This window comes from Eriocheir sinensis, chromosome 50 (genome assembly GCF_024679095.1).
Source record: "Eriocheir sinensis breed Jianghai 21 chromosome 50, ASM2467909v1, whole genome shotgun sequence".
NCBI classification, from domain to species: domain Eukaryota; kingdom Metazoa; phylum Arthropoda; class Malacostraca; order Decapoda; family Varunidae; genus Eriocheir; species Eriocheir sinensis.
In genome coordinates, this window is record NC_066558.1 from 2,804,280 (window position 1) to 2,824,279 (window position 20,000).

A 20,000-nucleotide genomic window follows, 5' to 3' on the forward strand; every position below is an offset into this window, starting at 1 on the left:
TTTTCCCACGCCTCGTCATCTCGTGGTTACCTGCGCCTAATTCCATCCCAGGTGAAGCTTATGACGTGGCTCTACCTGGCGAGGGTTTTAATTAGCGATAAACCCTGATTTAATGACCGCTGGGTAATGAATGAGAAGAGGAGGAGGGGGAGGAGGAGGAGCAGGAGGAGGAGGAGGAGGAGGTGGAGAAGGAAGAGGAGGAGGAAGGAGAAGAGGAAAAGGAAAATACATAAAGAGGAAAAGTAAATATGAAGGAAAAGGTAAAAGAAAAATAAGAAAAAGGAAGAAAAAAGAAAAATTCGTAAAAGAAGAAGAAAAAGAAGACAGTGAGTAGGAGAAGAAGAAGAGGAAGAAGGGAAGAAGCACAAGAAGAGGAGAAGGAAGATGAAAAAGAAAGAGGAAGAGGAAGAAGGGAAGAAGTACAAGAAGAGGAGAAGGAAGAGGAGGAAAAAGGAAGATGAAAAAGAAAAAGGAATGGAAAAGGAAAAAGGAAAAGAAGGAAAATAGAAAAGGAAAAAAAAAGAAAAAAAAGAAGAAAAAAAAAGGAGGAGGAGGAGCTACAAATCTGTGGGCCAAGGTTCGAATCCCGGCCCGGGCAGTCGACGAGCAGTGCACCCAGCTGTTGATCCCCCCTTTCGGGCTGGGGGATAAATGGGTGCCCGGAGAAACCTGGTAACCCCTCAAATGAACTCTTTCCAAGGACCAAAAAGGAGATCAATCGGGTGCTCGTTAGTGTTTCTTTAGGTTCACGGTACAGAGGAAGGGTCACACTACCACCAGGGTCACAAAACTACCCCTGGAAATGCCCACAACTCCTACGAAAGCCTTGTCAAATGCATGTTACTTAGGTTCACGGTACGGAGGAAGGGTCATACTACCACCAGGGTCACAAAATTACCCCTGGAAATGCCCACAACTCCCACGAAAGCCTTGTCACATGTGTGCTTGGGAAAATATTTAAAAAAACATGAATTGAACGAGTCATGGAAGTCGACCTGAGAGTTCTCCAGGAAGCTGTTGAAGAGAAGCCACACATTGACGCTGGCTTCTGGAGGTGGTGCGCTCTCTCTCTCTCTCTCTCTCTCTCTCTCTCTCTCTCTCTCTCTCTCTCTCTTTTTTTTTTTCGTTTTTTCCTGTTTTTTCTTCGTATTTCTTCTCAATATCTGATTTTTCTCCCTCCTCCTCCTCCTCCTCCTCCTCGTCGTCCTCCTCCTCCTCCTCCTCCTCCTCCTCCTCCTCCTCCTCCTCCTCCTCCTCCTCCTCCTCCTCCTCCTCCTCCTCCTCCTCCTCCTCCTCCTCCTCCTCCTCCTCCTCCTCCTCCTCCTCCTCCTCCTCCTCCTCCTCCATGCACCTGTTGCCAAGGGAAATATGAGAAGATGGAGAAGAAGAAGAAGAAGAAGAAGAAGAAGAAGAAGAAAAGAGATAAAAAGAAATGGAGGAAGAAGAAAAGAGTGAGATGAAAAAATAATTGAGAGACAGAAAGAAAAGGAGAAGAAAGAAACGAAGAGAATTTAGAGGAAAGGAAGGAAAACAAGAAAGAAAAAGAGAGAGAGAAAAAGGAAAAAGGAAAAAAAAGAAATTAAAGAAGAAAGAAAGAAAGAAAACAATGACATTAAACACAATAATATCATTTGGCATATAAATAATAATAATAATAATAATAATAATAATAATAATACATGTTCAGAACGTGTAATACTCTTGTTCTCAATCTTCAATACATGTTTATTATTATTATTATTATTATTATTATTATTATTATTATTATTATTATTATTATTTTGTGTTTTCGAGTTTTTTATTATTTTTTATTAACATTGTAAAAGTCATTAGAGAGAGAGAGAGAGAGAGAGAGAGAGAGAGAGAGAGTGTGTGACTGCCTACCTGTCTTTCTCTCTCTCTCTCTCTCTCTCTCTCTCTCTCTCTCTCTCTCTCTCTCTCTCTCTCTCTCTCTTATTTTCTCTATCTATTTCTATTTATTTTTTATATTTTCTTTATTTTTCTTTAGTTATGCATGAAAAAAATTACATCATCCATTTTCTTTCTCTTTATTTGCATCATCATCATAATCATCAATACAACGGCCTTTCCTAACGTCCTCCACCTATAGCTCTGTCTGGTGTTAGTGTGCTCCATCCTGCCCCGGTAAAGGTTCTAATTCCACCTCTCCACCTGGTCCTCTGTCTGGTGTTAGTGTACTCCATCCTGCCCCGGTAAAGGCTCTAATTCCACCTCTCCACCTGGTCCTCTGTCTGGTGTTAGTGTGCTCCATCCTGCCCCGGTAAAGGTTCTAATTCCACCTCTCCACCTGGTTCTCTGTCTGGTGTTAGTGTGCTCCATCCTGCCCCGGTAAAGGTTCTAATTCCACCTCTCCACCTGGTTCTCTGTCTGGTGTTAGTGTGCTCCATCCTGCCCCGGTAAAGGTTCTAATTCCACCTCTCCACCTGTTACGAGCCTAGTGATAGTTTGATAAGGCTTTCGTAGAGGTTGCTGTGTTAGTATTTCCATGGGTAGTTTTATGAGCCTAGTGATAGTTTGACAAGGCTTTCGTAGAGGTTGTTGTGTTAGTATTTCCATGGGTAGTGTTACGAGCCTAGTGATAGTTTGACAAGGCTTTCATAGGAGCTTTTGGGTATTTCCAGGGGTAGTTTCATGACCCTGGTGGTTGTGTGACCCTTCCTCTGTACCTTGAACCTGAAGAAACACTCATTTGACAAGGCTTTCGTGGGAGTTGTGGGCATTTCCAGGGGTAGTTTCATGACCCTGGTGGTAGTGTGACCCTTCCTCTGTACCATGAACCTAAAGAAACACACATGTGACAAGGCTTTCGTGGGAGTTGTGGGCATTTCCAGGGGTAGTTTCATGACCCTGGTGGTAGTGTGACCCTTCCTCTGTACCTTGAACCTAAAGAAACACACATGTGACAAGGCTTTCCTAGGAGTTGTGGGCATTTCCAGGGGTAGTTTCATGACCCTGGTGGTAGTGTGACCCTTCCTCTGTACCTTGAACCTAAAAAAACACACATTAGAACCCGATTGATCTCATTTTTGACCTTTGAAATTAGTTGACGCGAAGACAAAGCATCATCTGACAAAACCAATCTTTCTCACCTCCCCCTTTCTCTCCCTTTCCCCCCCCCAGGCCGCCACGGGGGAGCTCCAGGGGGCATCATGGCGTACGACGGCCTGGGCAAACACCTGGATTTCCGGTCCCTACCTGAACCCGGGGATCGGTTTGAGCTGAAGCGGGTCATTGCCACGGGGACGTATGGGGAAGTGCACGAGGCGACGGACAAGGAGAATGGTGAGTAGGAGGAGGAGGAGGAGGAGGAATAGGAGGAGGAGGAGGAATAGGAGGAGGAGGAGAGAGAGAGAGAGAGAGAGAGAGAGAGAGAGAGAGAGAGAGAGAGAGAGAGAGAGAGAGAGAGAGAGAGAGAGAGAGAGAGAGAGAGAGAGAGAGAGAGAGAGAGAGAGAGAGAGGAAAATATATGGATGAGAAGGAAAAAAAAAAGAGAGAAAGCATAGGTTGAAGGAGAGGAAGAGAAGGTATAGGAGGAGGAGGAGGAGGAGGAGGAATAGAGATGGAAGAAAAGGAGGAGGAGGAGGAGGAGGAAGAGAGGTGGAAGAAGAGGAGGAGGAGAAGGAGGATTAAAAAAGTCAAAGAGGAAAAAAAAAATTAAAAGAAGGAGGAAGAAGAAGAAGAGGAAGACTGAAAAGATGAAGGAGGAAGAGGAGGAAGAAAACGAAGAAGAGGAGAGAGAAGAGGAAGAAGAGGAGGAGGCGGAGGAAGAGTACAGTGAGAGATTTTAAACCACCACCATCACCACCACCACCACCACCACCACCACCACCACCACCACCACCACCACCACCACCACCACCACCACCACCACCATCACCACCACCACCACCATCACCACCACCACCACCACCACCACCACCACCACCAGCTCCCCCATTTCCAGCTTAAAATTATGACCTAAATGAATGGATTGCGAGGCCATAGAAGGCTTTATTTTAAGAGTGAAGCCTTTACAAGCTGTCTAAGGAGGAGGAGGAGGAGGAGGAGGAGGAGGATGAAGGGGAGGAAGAGGAGGAGGAGGGCTTCTGAATGGGGTAAATGGTTTGACCCAGTTTTACAATGTGTGTGTGTGTGTGTGTGTGTGTGTGTGTGTGTGTGTGTGTGTGTGTGTGTGTGTCTGTGTGTGTCTGTGTGTGTGTGTGTGTGTGTGTGTGTGTTCTTTTCATCCTCCTCCTCCTCCTCCTCCACCTAACCTAACCTAACCTAACCTAACCTAACCTACCTCCTCCTATTCCTCCTCCACCTAACCTAACCTAACCTAACCTACCTCCTCCTCCTCCTCTTCCTCCTCCTCCTCCTCCTTCTCCATCTCCTATTTCCCAACTTCTCCATCTGTCTCCTCCTCCTCCTCATTCTATACTAACTCTCCTCCTCCACCTCCTTCTCCTCCACTCATCTCCACCAGACAATCGCCGCGTGGCCGTCAAGGTGGTGGAGAACATCAAGGAAAGCATGGAGGAGGTGGAAGAGGAGCACCGCGTTCTTGCCGAGTTGTCCCTCCACGATAACTTCCCAGAATTTTACGGGACCTTCCTCAAGCGAGCCGGCGACCCTGAGAATCATCAAATCTGGTTCGTCATGGAGGTGAGGAGGGAAGGAGGGAGAGGGAAGAGAGAGGGGGGGAGAGACGGGAGGGTGGCACAGTCTTGGGAGTCATGTTGTGGGTGCCAGTGCCATAGACCCATTCAAGAAGAGGTTGGATGGATTCATGGACGCTGAGGTTAGGTGGGGTTAGGTTCACAGGAGCTGCCTTGTATAGATCCACCGGCCTCTTGCAGACTCCTTGCGTTCTTATGAAAATGAAGGGGATGGAAGAGAAGGGAAGGGAAAGAAGGAAGATCTAAAATACGTAGGAAGGAAGAGAAAAGGAGAAGGGAAAGGGAGATAGGAGGGAGGAAGAGGAGGGATTGAGGGAGAGAGAAAGAGAAATACGAATGAAAAGGGATGAAGAAGGAAGGGAAGGAGAGAAAGAGAGGAACAGAGAGAGAGGAATGGAAGGAAGGAAAAGAGATAAAAAATGGAGAAATTAGACCAAAAAAAAAGAAAGAAAGGAAGGAATAGAAAGACAGCGAGGGAGAGAAAGAGAGAAACAGAGAAAGAAATGTAAGGAAGGAGAATAGATAAAACTGGGGAAATTAGACAGAAAGAAAGAAAGAAAGGAATAGAAAAACAGGAAGGAAAAGTAAAAAAAAAAAAATAACTACTACTACTACTACTACTACTACTACTACTACTACTTCTTCTTCTGCAGTACATAACCCTGGGCACGGCTGCGGATTTGGCCAAGGCATACAAAGCGAACAACCAGAGAATGCCTGAAGCCCTCATCGGCTATATACTGAAGAATGTCATCACGGTGAGTGTGTGTGTGTGTGTGTGTGTGTGTGTGTGTGTGTGTGTGTGTGTGTGTGTGTGTGTGTGTGTGTAGGATAATAGGATGTGAGGATAAAAAGGAGGAGGGAAGGAAAGGGAGGAAGAGAAGGGAAGGAAAAGCAAAGGAAAGGGAAGGAAAGGGGGAGGGGTCGTGTGTGTGTGTGTGTGTGTGTGTGTGTGTGTGTGTGTGTGTGTGTGTGTGTTTGATAAGTTGTTGTTTTGTTAGTGTTTTGTTTTCTATATAATGTTTGTTTGTTTTAGTTTGTTTTCTCGAATGTTTCTTGTTGTTAACGTGTTTTTTCTTTCTCCTTTTTGTTGTCCTTTTCTTTCTTTTTCTTTGTTTTCTTTCTTTTCTTTCCTTTCTTTCTTTATTTCTTTCATTCATACTCTTATTCTTTCACCCATGCCTTCCTTCTTCCTTCTCTTATCTTTCTTCTTTCTTTCTTTTCTGTCTCCATTCACTAACCCTTCTTTACTTCCTTCCTTCCTTTCCATCATTCATTCCTTCATTCATTCACTCCTTCGTTCTATTCTCTCCCCCTTTCCTTCCTTCTTTCCTTCCTTCCTTTCTTTCTTCCTTCCATCACCTTACCTCAAAACCACCACCACCATTACCCTCCTCCTCCTCCTCCTCCTCTTGCTCCTCCTCCTCCTCCTCCTCCTCCTCCTCCTTCAGGCCGTTCAACATCTCCACCAAGCCCATGTGATGTACCGGGACGTGAAGGGAATGAACATTTTAATAACAGAAGAAGGAAACATCAAATTAGTGGACTTCGGTGAGTGAGAAAGTAGCAGTAGTAGTAGTAGTAGTAGTAGTAGTAGTAGTAGTAGTGGTAGTAGTAGTAGTAGTAGTAGTAGTAATGAATTGGTTCGTAAAATTGATGAAAAAATTGGATAGGCCTATTTTCTATCTATCTATCTATCTATCTATCTCTCACCTCACACACCTGTCTAGCTAATCAACACACCTGCCCTCCCGTGTCCCAGGTCAGTGCGGTCACCTGGACTCCACCATGGGCAAGCGACGCACGGCAGTTGGCACCCCCTACTGGATGGCGCCCGAGGTGGTGGAATGCGAGCAAAAACCGGATGTGGAATATGATAACAGATGTGACGTGTGGGCCTTGGGTGAGTGGAAGGGGGGGGGATGAAGAGGGGAGAGAGGAGGAGGAAGGGAGGGGACAGAAATGGGAGTGGGGGAAGGGGAGGAAGGGAGAGAAGGGGTGGTTGGGGGAGTGTGTTCATTGGGGGTGGAGAGGAAAATGGAAGGGGAGGAATGTTAGTGAAATGTTGTGTGTGTGGGTGTGTGGAAGGGATGGGAAAGGGAGGGTGAGATAAGGAAGAGGGAAAGGAAGGGAGAGGATGTGTGTCTGGGAGGGAGGGTAAGGGAAGGAAAGGAAAGGGAGGGAAAGAAAGTGTGTTTAGAAGAAGGGGGATGGAGGGAAATTTTGTGTGTGTGTGTGTGTGTGTAATTCACCTCTTGGTCTGCTGCGGGTCTCTCTCCAACTTATCTTCACCCGGCCGGGGAATCGAACCCCGGTCCTTCTGGTTGTGAGACAGACGCTCTATCCACTGAGCTACCGGGCCGCGTGTGTGTGTGTGTGTGTGTTTCTCTACCTATTTCAGTTTCTTCTTTTTTTTTATTTCCTTCCTTCCTTCCTTTATTTCTCCTTCTTTCTCTCTCTACTTACATATCTACTCAATACTAATCGTTTTTATTTTTTCTCTCTCTCTCTCCCCTCTTCTCTCTTTCCCTCACTTCCTTCTCCTCCATATACAACATTTTTCCTCACCCTTATCTCCCCTCTCTGCTCTTTCCCTTCCTCCTCCTCCTCCTCCTCCTCCTCCTCCTCCCCCAGGCATCACCGCCATTGAGCTGGGTGACGGTCACCCGCCCAACGCCGACGTGCACCCTGTTCGAGCCCTGTTCCAGATCGTGAGGAACCCGCCGCCGACACTCAAGCGGTTCTCCGACTGGACGCAGGACTTTAACGACTTCATTGGCGAGTGAGTGAAGGGAGGAGGAGGAGGAGGAGGAAGATGGGTGGATAGGAAGAGGGGAAAATAAAGAGGAGGAGGAGGAGGAGGTTGAAATCGAGGAGGAAGGAGGATGGAAAAAGAGGAGGAGAAGAAGGAGGAGGAGGAGGAGGAGGAAAATGGATGGATAGGAAAAGGAGAAAATAAAGAGGAGGAGGAGGAGGTGGAAATCGAGAAGGAAGAGGAGAAAGGAGGAGGGGGAGGAGGATTTTTATATAATTATCTTTTTCTATATAACCCATTTTTTGGTACGTTCATCTTTTGTTTTTATCAATGACACCTTCGTTTTTTTTTTTTTTTTTTTTTTCCATTAATAGTACCGTCATCTTTTTTAACCCCCTTCTTAATTTCAGTGGTATACCCTATTTTCTTATCATACCAAATATCTCTTTAATAATGGCTCCCTATCTTCTTTTCTTTAATGGTACTTTTTATTAACTTCTCTCAAACTTTCTGTAACAACTCCACTCTGGACGATTCGGGGCATCTTCCTCCTACTCATCCCCTCTCTGACTCCTTTATGCCTGTTACCTTGACGTCATTCTCTGCACCTCAACCTCCTTCCCCCCCCTCAGGCAACCTCTCAAACTTTCTGCAACAACTCCACTCTGGACGATTCGGGGCATATTCCTCCTACTCTTTCCCCCTTTGACTCCTTTGTGCCTCTTACCTTGAAATCATTCCCTGCACCTCAACCTCCTCCCCCCCCCCCTCCCCAGGCAATCTCTCAAACTTTCTGCAACAACTCCACTCTGGACGATTCGGGGCATATTCCTCCTTCTCATTCCCCCTCTGACTCCTTTATGCCTATCACCTTGACGTCATTCTCTGCACCTCAACCTCCTTCCCCCCACGCAACACACCTTTCCTTGCCCCCCTCACCTGCGTCTCGCCCTTAGGTGCCTCGTGAAGACCCCTGACCACCGCCCTATCATGATGGAGCTGATGGAGCACCCCTTCATCGCCTCCGTGCCTGAGGACCCCGGCGAGGTGAGGGTGGGGAGATAGAGAGATAGATAGACAGACAGATTGGCAGGTAGATCGGTAGATACGTAGACAGACAACAGATAGATAGATAGTTGAATAGATAGATGGATAGAGAGAGACAGATTGACGCATAAGAAGAACATATATTTAGATAGATTGATAGTAAAGGATAAGCAGATAGATAGATAGATAGACAGACAGACAGAAAGAGGGCCAAAAAAAGATAGCTATACAGAAAGTTAAAAAAGAGAGATAGAAAACAAGCAAACAAGCAAACAGATAAACAGAGAGAGAGAGAGAGAGAGAGAGAGAGAGAGAGAGAGAGAGAGAGAGAGAGAGAGAGAGAGAGAGAGAGACACACACACACACACACACACACACACACACACACACACACACACACACACACACACACACACACACACACACACAGACTAATGCCTTCCCGCCACTCCAGGTCAAAAAGCAGCTTGTATCGGAGCACAAGCGACTCTTCACCCCTGACCTGCAGAGGGAGAGACCATTGACGGGCATCGCGAGGCATGGATATCTCAAGGTGACATTTTTTGACCTATTTTATCTCTTATTTATTTTATTTTCCTCATATTCTTGCAATTATAATTATCTCTCTCTCTCTCTCTCTCACTCTCTCCTTTCCTTCCCAGACTAAGCGCCGTGGGGTTCCCAAGAGGATGATTACCGATGACCTTGCCAGCCTGGAGGTCTTCAACGATGAGGTCAGGTCACAGTGCTGAGGATCGTAATGGCCTCTCTACCTGTCTCCTACCTGTTAATTAGTATCTTTCTGTTTCAATCTATTTCTACCTGTCTGATTCTACCTGTTATTTTTTTCTCTTTCTATTTTAATTTATTTCTACCTGTAAATTTCTACTTTCCTACTTCAATCTGTTTCTACGTGTCTCATTCTACCTGTTAATTTTCACCTTTCTATTTCAATCTATTTCTACCTGTCTGATCCTACCTGTTAATTTTTTCTCTTTCTATTTCAATCTGTTTCTACCTGTTAATTTTTTCCCTTTCTACTTCAATCTATTTCTACCTGCCTGATTCTAACCTAACCTAACCTGTCTGATTCTACCTTTCCAATGTCTAATACCTGTCCAAATACACCTGTCCCCACCTCTAATTAACACCTGTTCCTACCTTTCCAATGTCTAATACCTGTCCAAATACACCTGTCCTCACCTCTAATTAACACCTGTTCCTTCCTTTCCAATGTCTAATACCTGTCCAAATACACCTGTCCCCACCTCTAATTAACACCTGTTCCTACCTTTCCAATGTCTAATACCTGTCCAAATACACCTGTCCTCACCTCTAATTAACACCTGTTCCTACCTTTCCAATGTCTAATACCTGTCCAAATACCCCTGTCCCCACCTCTAATTAACACCTGTTCCTACCTTTCCAATGTCTAATACCTGTCCAAACACCTGTCCCCACCTCTAATTAACACCTGTTCCTACCTTTCCAATGTCTAATACCTGTCCAAATACACCTGTCCCCACCTCTAATTAACACCTGTTCCTTCCTTTTCAATGTCTAATACCTGTCCAAATACACCTGTCCCCACCTCTAATTAACACCTGTTCCTACCTTTCCAATGTCTAATACCTGTCCAAATACACCTGTCCCCACCTCTAATTAACACCTGTTCCTACCTTTCCAATGTCTAATACCTGTCCAAACACCTGTCCCCACCTCTAATTAACACCTGTTCCTACCTTTCCAATGTCTAATACCTGTCCAAATACACCTGTCCCCACCTCTAATTAACACCTGTTCCTACCTTTCCAATGTCTAATACCTGTCCAAATACACCTGTCCCCACCTCTAATTAACACCTGTTCCTACCTTTCCAATGTCTAATACCTGTCCAAATACACCTGTCCCCACCTCTAATTAACACCTGTTCCTACCTTTCCAATGTCTAATACCTGTCCAAATACACCTGTCCCCACCTCTAATTAACACCTGTTCCTACCTTTTCAATGTCTAATACCTGTCCAAATACACCTGTCCTCACCTCTAATTAACACCTGTTCCTACCTTTCCAATGTCTAATACCTGTCCAAATACACCTGTCCCCACCTCTAATCAACACCTGGCCCCCCCCTCCTCAGATCGTGATGGACACTATGTATTCTCGCTGGAAGGAGGGCAAGATCTACACCTGGGTCGCCGATGTGCTGCTGGCGGTCAACCCTTTTAGCATGAAGGCGAAGTATGACGAGGAGGTAAGTGGAGGAGGATTTTTTCTTTTTTTCTGCTTATAACGCCGGTAGACTTTCTTGGCGGGGTCTGTTTGTCGGGCCCAGCAAGTTCAGGCGCAGGCAAGTGTTTATAATGGCGCCATCTTGCTTGGCTCATACTGCCCCCCGGAGCTCATTTTTGATTCTTGGAGAGAGAATCTAGAGTCCGGGTTGACAGGTGGTTTTCCGGACAGCATGTGGGTAATCTTGGGACTCATTGGTGACTGAAAGATCCCAGGTGTGGTGGCCGGGGTGTCAGTGGGGGGGCTGTCTGCTTTCACCATCGTTCTCTCCATCCTTCAGACACAGGTTAAGTCCAAGTCCAAGACGCGTAGCCAGAACCACCCACATATCTTTCCTCTCCTCGTCTCTCCTCCATCCTTCCTTCCCTAACCATCCATTTCTTCCTTATCTCTAACCTAACCATCCTTCACTCCATCCTTCAGACACAGATTAAGTACAAGTCCAAGACGCGTAGCCAGAACCACCCACATATCTTTCCTCCCTATCTTTCCTCTCCTCGTCTCTCCTCCATCCTTCCTTCCCTAATCATCCATTTCTTCCTTATCTCTACCTTAACCATCCTTCACTCCATCCTTCAGACACAGGTTAAGTACTAGTCCAAGACGCGTAGCCAGAACCACCCACATATCTTTCCTCCATATCTTTCCTCTCCTCGTCTCTCCTCCATCCTTCCTTCCCTAATCATCCATTTCTTCCTTATCTCTAACCTAACCAACCTTCTCTCCATCCTTCAGACACAGGTTAAGTACAAGTCCAAGACGCGTAGCCAGAACCACCCACATATCTTTCCTCTCCTCGTCTCTCCTCCATCCTTCCTTCCCTAACCATCCATTTCTCCTCTATCGCTAACTTAACCATCCTTCTCTCCATCCTACAGACACAGGTGAATACAAGTCCAAAACGCGTAGCCAGAACCTTATCCTTCCTCTCGTCTCTCCTCCCTCCCTCCTTCCCTAACCATCCATTTCTTCTTTATCTCTAACCTAACCATCCTTCTCTTCCTCCTTCAGACCCAGGTTAAGTACAAGTCCAAGACGCGTAGCCAGAACGACCCCCACGTGTTTGCCATCGCTGACCGGGCCCACCAGGACATGATGCACCACAAGGAACACCAAACTATCGTGCTGGCCGGGGAGTCTGGCAGCGGCAAGACCTTCAGCTTCCACCAGATTGTCAACCAACTCTGCCACATCGGAATGGTGAGGAGGAGGAGGAGGAGGAGGGAGAGGAAGGGGAAGAGGAGGAGAGGGAGAGTTAGAGAGTAATATAAGGAGAAAGAGGGGGTTTGAGAGAAGAAGGAGAGGAAGGTAAGGAGAGGAAGGGAAAGGAAGAGAGGGAGAAAGGGAAGAGAGGGAGAGTAAGAAAGGGAGAAGAAGAGAAAGAGGGGGAATGAGAGAAGAGGGAGAGGAAAGGAAGGGAGATGTTGTAGAAAGGAAGGGAGAGAAAGGGAAAGAAGAGAGGGAGATAGAGAGAAAGAGGGGGAATGAGAGAAGAGGGAGAGGAGGGAAAGAAAGGGAGAATGTTGTAGAAGGGAGGAAGGGAAGGGGGAGAGAAGAAGGGAAAGAAAGTGTACTATGTATGTATGTATGTATGTATGTATGTATGTATGTATCTGAACGAATGTATCTACCATATCACCATCCGTCCTTGAATCTACCTCCGTGTAACCCCCCCTCCCCCCCCCCTCCCCACCCACCCCTTCCAGAGCAACCCGGGGCTCATCACCAAGATCCAGCGGGTGAACGTGGTGCTGGACGCCTTTGGGAACGCCGTGACGCAGCTGAACACAGACTCAACCCGCCACGTTCGCTACTTCGACCTGACGTTCTCCAAGACAGGGAAGGTGTCGGGCGCGATCGTGTGGCTCATGATGCTGGACAAGTACCGCGTGACCGAGAGGGGAAGGTGAGAGGAGGAGGAGGAGGAGGAGGAGGATAGAGGAGGGGTTAGAGTGAAGATGTTGATAGGGGAGTGTAGAAGGGAGAGAAAGGAAAGGAAGGGAACGGATGGATAAGGAGAAAGAAAAGATAAGTTAGAGAGAGAGAGAGAGAGAGAGAGGAAGTCAGTTATTATAGTCTGTCCAAACTAACTTGGCCAATTTGCACCGAGAAGCCCCTCCCCCATTCTGGCTAAGCTCCGCCCCCTTTCACCTGATTGGCTGCTCATGACGTAATGCACTGTATCAATGACACCTACCAAATATATATGACTGAGATAATCTAGCTAGTTTCATGATTAAAAAATATTCGTAATTTAATTGAATGACGGCACTCTACTTTAACAATCACTGATATCACATTGTAGCATTGAAGGCGACATCTTCTTCCCATCATCTTCCAGGAATGAGGGCAACTTCCACATCTTCTACTACCTCTATGACGGGCTGTCCCAGAGTTCCAGACTGTCGCGCTACGGTCTCAAACTGGGTCGCAAATACCACTACCTCGCAAAACACCCCTACGACAATGAGGTCTCCAACGCGCAGAAGTTCCTGAAGGTGGAGGAGGCTTTCAAGGTAGGAGGAGGAGGAGGAGGAGAGAGATACGGCTAGGTTTCATTAGGAAGAGGAGGAAGAGGAGGTGGAAGAAGAGTGGAAGGGAAGGAGAGGGATAAGGAGGAGGAGGAGGAGGTAGGAAGGAAGGGAAGAATGGATTGGAGAGAGAGAGAGAGAGAGAGAGAGAGAGAGAGAGAGAGAGAGAGAGAGAGAGAGAGAGAGTATTTTTCACTTGATTACTGTTTGTTTTCCTTTCCTCCCTCCTTCCTCTTCTTCCTCTTCCTCCTCTTCCTCTTCCTCCTCTTCTTCCTCTTCCTACAACTTTTCAATTTCTTCCTCTTTTACTTTTCCTTGGTTATCATTCCTCCTCCTCCTCCTCCTCTTCTTCCCCCCCCACCAGGAGATCGGGTTGACGGACAGGGAGCTCCACACAATTTACCTGGTCCTCGCTTCCATCCTCATTCTCGGGAACATTGACTTCAAGGGCGACCATGAAGCTGCTATTGTAGACAAGGAACCAGTGGCCGAGGGTGAGTACGAGGAGGAAGAGGAGGAGGAGGAGGAGGAGGAAGAAGAAGAGGAGGAGGAGGAGGAGGAGGAGGAGTGTGTCTAACCTTTAACCTAACCTAACCAACTTCATATTTCACCAGCAAAACTTAGCCTAACCTCGTCTCTCTCAGTCTAACCCAATATTTCTCTATGTTTTTCTAACCTCTTAAAATGATCTCTCTGTGTCAACTTATATCTCTGTCTAACCATTTAACTATACTTTTCTTTTCTCTGTAAGTAACCTAACCTAACCTAACCAATCTCTGTAAGTAACCTGACCTAACCTAACCAATCTCTGTAAGTAACCTAACCTAACCTAACCAATCTCTGTAAGTAACCTAACCAATCTCTGTAAGTAACCTAACCTAACCTAACCAATCTCTGTAAGTAACCTAACCTAACCAATCTCTGTAAGTAACCTAACCTAACCAATCTCAGTAAGTAACCTAACCTAACCAATCTCTGTAAGTAACCTAACCTAACCAATCTCAGTAAGTAACCTAACCTAACCTAACCAATCTCTGTAAGTAACCTAACCTAACCTATCTCTGTAAGTAACCTAACCTAACCTATCTCTGTAAGTAACCTAACCTAACCTGCAAGCAACCCAACCTAACCCAATCTCTGTAAGTAACCCAACCCAACCAATCTCTAAGTAACCCAACCCAACCTAACCCAACCAATCTCTGTAAGTAACCCAACCTAACCCAACCAATCTCTGTAAGTAACCCAACCCAACCAACCCAACCAATCTCAGTAACCTAACCTAACCTAACCAATCTCTGTAAGTAACCTAACCTAACCTAACCAATCTCAGTAAGTAACCTAACCTAACCAATCTCTGTAAGTAACCTAACCTAACCTAACTAATCTCAGTAAGTAACCTGACCTAACCTAACCAATCTCTGTAAGTAACCTAACCTAACCTAACCTAACCAATCTCTGTTTAAACCCGTATCTATCTCACCTCTCATCTCTACTCCATCTCTCTTGTCTAACCATTTAACTTTATATTTTTCTTTTCTCTCTAAGTAACCTAACCTAACCTAACCTAACCAATCTCTGTAAGTAACCTAACCTAACCTAACCAATCTCTGTAAGTAACCTAACCTAACCTAACCAATCTCTGTAAGTAACCTAACCTAACCTAACCAATCTCTGTAAGTAACCTAACCTAACCTAACCTAACCAATCTCTGTTCAACCCCGTATCTATCTCACTTCTTATCTCCTACATCTCTCCTCCATCTCTGTCCCTCAGTGTGCCGGCTGCTGGACATCGAGGAGAAGAAGCTGTGTTGGGCGCTGTGCAATTACGTTAAAGTGAAGCCGGACCTCAACGTCGAACAGGCTAAGAAGACCCAGGAGGAGGCCGAGTTGAGCCGAGACGCGTTTGCCAGGACGCTGTATGCCAGGATTATGGACTTCATGGTCAATGTCATCAACGTCAAGCTCTCCGTCACGCGTCTGGTCTTGTGAGTGTGTGAGGGAGTGTTTGTGTGTGTGTGTGTGTGTGTGTGTGTGTTTGACTCATAATAATTCTCTCGTTTTTTTTGTGTGTGTATGTTAATTAGTGTTTTTTTTCTTTCTTGTTTCTCTTCTTACTTTCTTCCTCCTCCTCCTCTTACTCTTCCTCTTTGCTCATTTCTCAATCTTTTACTCTTTACTCTCTTTTCCTCCTCCTCTGCCTCCTCCTCCTCCACAATCTTCCTCTTCCTCAAACTCTTTCTTCCTCTTCCTCCTCCTCTACAATCTTCCTCTTCCTTTCCCTCCTCCTCCTCCTCCTCCACAATCTTCCTCTTCCTCAAACTCCCTCTTTCTTCCTCTCCCTCCTCCTATACAATCTTCCTCTTCCTCAAACTCTCTCTTTCTTCCTCTTCCTCCTCCTCTACAATCTTCCTCTTGATCAAACTCCTCTTTTTCCTCTTCCTTTCCCTCCTCCTCCTCCACAATCTTCCTCTTCCTCAAACTCTCCCTTTCTTCCTCTTCCTCCTCTTCCTCAAACTCTCTCTTCTTCCTCCTCTTCCTCTTCCTCTCCCTCCTCCTCCTCCTTCTCCACTATCTTCCTCTTCCTCAAACTCCCTCTTTCTTCCTCTCCCTCCTCCTATACAATCTTCCTCTTCCTCCTCCTCTTCTTCCTCCTCCTCCTCCTCCTCACAGCGGCGACCCCTTTGCCATTGGGATTCTCGACATGTTCGGGTTTGAGGCTAATGATTTCAACACACTGGAGAACCTGCTTGTCAATGTAGCCAACGAGCAGGTCCAATACTTCTACAACCAGTACATCTTCAGCTGGGAGATGGTGAGTGTGGGGAGGTGAAGATGAAGGGGCGGGAAGGGGATGAAGAAGGGGAAGAAGGGAGGGGTAAAGAATAGGGAGTAAGAGAGAGAGAGAGAGAAAGGGAGAAGGGAGAGACAAAAAGGAAGATTGGGTTAGAGAAGGAGGTGAGAGAATTAGGAAAGAAAGTGGAGGGAAGAGAGAGAGAGAGAGAGAGAGAGAGAGAGAGAGAGAGAGAGAGAGAGAGAGAGAGAGAGAGAGAGAGAGAGAGAGAGAGCGCACATAGAAAGATAACAGGATAATGAGTTTGCAATAAGAGAGAGAGAGAGAGAGAGAGAGAGAGAGAGAGAGAGAGAGAGAGAGAGAGAGAGAGAGAGAGAGAGAGAGAGAGAGAGAGAGAGAGAGAGAGAGAGAAAAATGAGAAAAAAAAATAATCGAAATATCTAAATACCAACCTTCCTCCTCCCCCCCCCCCACCCCTGCAGCAAGACTACTCAGAGGAGGGCATCCCTGTCAAGAGCTTCACCTTCCCCGACAACCGCCACATTCTGGAGCTGTTTTTGGGCAAGAACAGCGGCTTCTTCAGCGTCTTGGAGGATGAAAGCCGTGACGAGGGGGGCAGCGACGCGTCCCTTTCGTGTATGTATGGGGGGAGGGGGGATGGTTGAGGAGGGAGGTAGGAGGTGGATTTTAAGGGGTTGAGGGAGGTAGGGAGGGTGGATTTTGTGTGTTTATTTATTTTATTTTCTTCTTCTCTGTGTATGTAGGGGGGGGGGGGTTGAGGGAGGGAGGTAGGGAGGGGGGGATTTTTGTGTTTATTTATTTTGTTTTGTTTTCTTTATCTTTCTCTCGTGTATGTCGGGCAAGGGGGGGGGATGGTTGAGGGAGGGAGATAGGGAGGGAGGGATTTTAATGTATGTTTATTTATTTTGTGTGTTTTTTTTCTTTTTCTTTCCTTGTTTATTTTCTTCCTCGATTTTCATTCTTCCTATATTCGTTTTTTCTTCATTTTCTTATCCTTGTCTTTTATTCCTCCTTTCCCTTCTTCCTTTTCCTATTTTCCTTGTTTATTTATTTTGTTTTTTTCTTTTTCTTTCTTTCGTTTTTTTTTCATCCTTGTCTTTCATTCTTCCTATATTCGCTCTTTTCTTTATTTTCTTATCCTTGTTTTCTGTTCCTCCTTTCCCTTCTTCCTTTTCCTGTTTCCTCCCTTCCCTTCATCTCATTTCTCCTTCTCTCCTTTCCTTCCTTCCTTCTTTAATTGCTGTCTCTCTCTTCTTATGTCCTTCCTTCTCATCTGCTTTCCCTTCCTTCCTTCCTCCTCTCCTTTCCCTTCCTTTCCTTCGTCCTTTCTTTCTTTTCCTCCTCTTTTCCTTCTTTCCTTCCCTTCATTCCCTTCCTCTTCTTTCCTCCATTCCTTCCTTCCTTCCTCCTCTCCTTTCCCTTCCTTCCCTTCCTCTCCTTCGTCCTTTCTTTCTTTTCCTCCTATCTTCCTTCTTTCCTTCCCTTCTTTCCCTTTCTCTCCTTTCTTCCATTCCTCTTCCTACCCTTCCTTCCTTCCTTTCCCTCTCTTTCCTTCGTCCTTGCTTTCTTTTCCTCCTCTTTTCCTTCTTTCCTTCCCTTCTCCTTTCTTCCATTCCTCTTCCAACCCTACCCTTCCTTCCTTCCTTCATTCTCTCCTTTCCTTCCTTTCCCTCCCTTTCCTTCTTCCTATCCTTCTTCAAACCTTCATGCTGTCTCCTTCCCCCTTTCCCATTCCCTCCTTTCTTCCCTCCATTTCTCCTCATTCTTCTCAATATTTCCCTTCCTTCTTCTCCTTTCCTTCTCCTTCAAACCTTCATGCTATCTCCTCCCACCTTTCCCCTCCCTTCTTTCCCTCCCCATTCTTATCAATATTTCCCTTCCTTCATCCCCTACCATTCCCTTAACGCCCTCTCCCTCCCTCCTTCACCTCCTCCTTCATCCCCTCCTACAGGCAAGCTGAAGGAACGCGCGAACAACAAGCAAATGCAAGCCGTGTCTGACTACACCTTCGCCATCGCGCACTACGTCGGGCGCGTCAAGTATGATATTCACTGCTTTGTGGAGAAGAACCGTGACCACATATCTGCTGGTGAGTGGAAGGAAAGGGAGGAGGAGGAGGAGGGGGAGGGAGGGGGTGGGTGGAGTGGGGGTTTGTGGAGGGGAGGTTTGAATGTGAAAGTGGCAAAAGATAGATAGATAGATAGATAGTTATTGACCACAAATGTATATAAAACCAAAACAGAAGGGAATGGAAGGGCGGACTAAGAGGAGGAGGAGGAGGAGGAGGGAAGAAGGAGGAAGATAGAGGCCGTGAAATGGGAGTTTGGGAGAGAGAGAGAGAGAGAGAGAGAGAGAGAGAGAGAGAGAGAGAGAAGGTTTAAAATTGTGAAAAGGGTGAAAGGAAAAGGGAAAGAAAGGAATGGAAGAGGAGGAAGAAGAAGGGGAAGAAGGGGGAGGGAGAGAGAGAGAGGGGGGAAATGAGGTTGGGGAAGGGAGGGGAAGGTTTAAATATGAGAGGGACAAAAGGAAGAAGGGAATGGAAGGGAGGAAGAAGAAGGGGGAAAAGAGAGAGGGGGTGAAATGGAGGTTTGGGGAGGAGGGGAAGGTTTGAACGTGTGAAAAGGGCAAAAGGAAGAAGGGAATGGAAGGGAGGAAGAAGAAGGGGAGGGGTGAAGATGAGGGGAAGAAGAGAAGGGGGAAGGGTGCAGAAGAGGAGGAGGTGGGGTGGGGGGTGGGGGGGGAGTAAGTATTTGAAGAGGGGGGAGAAAGAAGGGTAGTGTGTGTGTGTGTGTGTGTGTGTGTGTGTGTGTGTGTGTGTGTGTGTGTGTAGAGGGAATGTAATTTTTGGTTTGTTTTCAATGTTTATTTTCCTTCTTTCCTTTTCTCTTCATTTCTTTAGTTTCCGCTTTGTTTTCCTTCATTTATTATATTTGTGGTGTGAGGGAAGGAGAAGGAGGAGAAAGAGAACCGGGGGGGGGGGTAGGGGGGGGCAGCATGGGCCAGGCAAAGGGTCACACATATCACGGTTGTCACTGTAAATAAAAATCCGCGCGCGCCACAACGGGATGGGTCCGTCTACCAGGCCCCTTCAAAGAGAGTCTACCGGCGCTTTAGGCAACACATATCAAAAGTTCTCCTCCTCTTCTTCCTCCTCCTCCTCCTACTACTACTACTACTACTACTACTACTACTACTACTACTACTACAACTATCTTTTTTCCCCGGCGCTATAGGCAACACATATAAAAAGGTCTCTTCCTCCTCCTCCTCCTCCTCCTCTTCCTCCTCCTCCTCCTCCTACTACTACTACTACTACTACTACTACTACTACTACTACTATTTTTCCCTTATAGAGCTGGTTCAGACGATGCGTAAGTCCGCCAATGAGCACTTGCGAGAAATGTTCTGCAATAAGCTCACGAAAACAGGGAATTTGACGACGGAGGTGGTGGACGTGAAGAAGATGAAAGGAGGAGGAGGAGGAGGAGGAGGAGGACTAGGAGCAGCTGACAAGAAGAAGGGCTCGAGGGTATGTGTTTGTTTGTTTGTTGGTTGGTTGGTGTTGGTGATGATGATGGTAGTATTGTTTGTTAGTCTAGTATTTTTATTTTTTTGTTTTTTTGTTTTGCTTGTTTGTTTGTTTTTGCTTGTGAATTAAATTGTTTTGTATTTATTTTTTGTTTTGCTTCTCGTTTTTTACTAATTATTTTTCTTTTTTTCTTTATCTTTCTCTCTTTCTTTTTCCCTTCTTCACGCCCTGTCCTAAAACACACACATACAAACACACAAACACAACCTCTCCCAACACACAAACACTCTCATTTTCTGACCCTCCTTAACCTCCACACACACACAAACACAACCTCTCCCAACACAAACAC

General features: G+C 46.1%; 1 protein-coding gene across 7 annotated transcripts in view; it reads left to right on the forward strand.

Moving 5' to 3' along the window:
• Positions 1 to 20,000, forward strand: part of LOC126982240 (neither inactivation nor afterpotential protein C-like) — a 34,721-nt gene that overhangs the window by 2,149 nt on the left and 12,572 nt on the right. For all 7 annotated transcript variants that reach the window (XR_007734880.1, XR_007734879.1, XM_050834184.1 and 4 more), the window contains exons 3-21: positions 3,142 to 3,303; positions 4,487 to 4,665; positions 5,333 to 5,437; positions 6,131 to 6,230; positions 6,442 to 6,582; positions 7,314 to 7,461; positions 8,391 to 8,481; positions 8,936 to 9,034; positions 9,144 to 9,215; positions 10,623 to 10,736; positions 11,786 to 11,974; positions 12,481 to 12,680; positions 13,116 to 13,290; positions 13,670 to 13,799; positions 15,079 to 15,292; positions 15,978 to 16,119; positions 16,581 to 16,734; positions 18,071 to 18,208; positions 19,473 to 19,648. Coding sequence is in view for 5 of the 7 variants with exons in the window: in XM_050834184.1 (XP_050690141.1) it covers positions 3,171 to 3,303; positions 4,487 to 4,665; positions 5,333 to 5,437; positions 6,131 to 6,230; positions 6,442 to 6,582; positions 7,314 to 7,461; positions 8,391 to 8,481; positions 8,936 to 9,034; positions 9,144 to 9,215; positions 10,623 to 10,736; positions 11,786 to 11,974; positions 12,481 to 12,680; positions 13,116 to 13,290; positions 13,670 to 13,799; positions 15,079 to 15,292; positions 15,978 to 16,119; positions 16,581 to 16,734; positions 18,071 to 18,208; positions 19,473 to 19,648 (2,700 nt within the window). In the remaining 2 variants the exon portion in view is untranslated. The remainder of the gene's footprint in view (positions 1 to 3,141; positions 3,304 to 4,486; positions 4,666 to 5,332; positions 5,438 to 6,130; positions 6,231 to 6,441; positions 6,583 to 7,313; positions 7,462 to 8,390; positions 8,482 to 8,935; positions 9,035 to 9,143; positions 9,216 to 10,622; positions 10,737 to 11,785; positions 11,975 to 12,480; positions 12,681 to 13,115; positions 13,291 to 13,669; positions 13,800 to 15,078; positions 15,293 to 15,977; positions 16,120 to 16,580; positions 16,735 to 18,070; positions 18,209 to 19,472; positions 19,649 to 20,000) is intronic.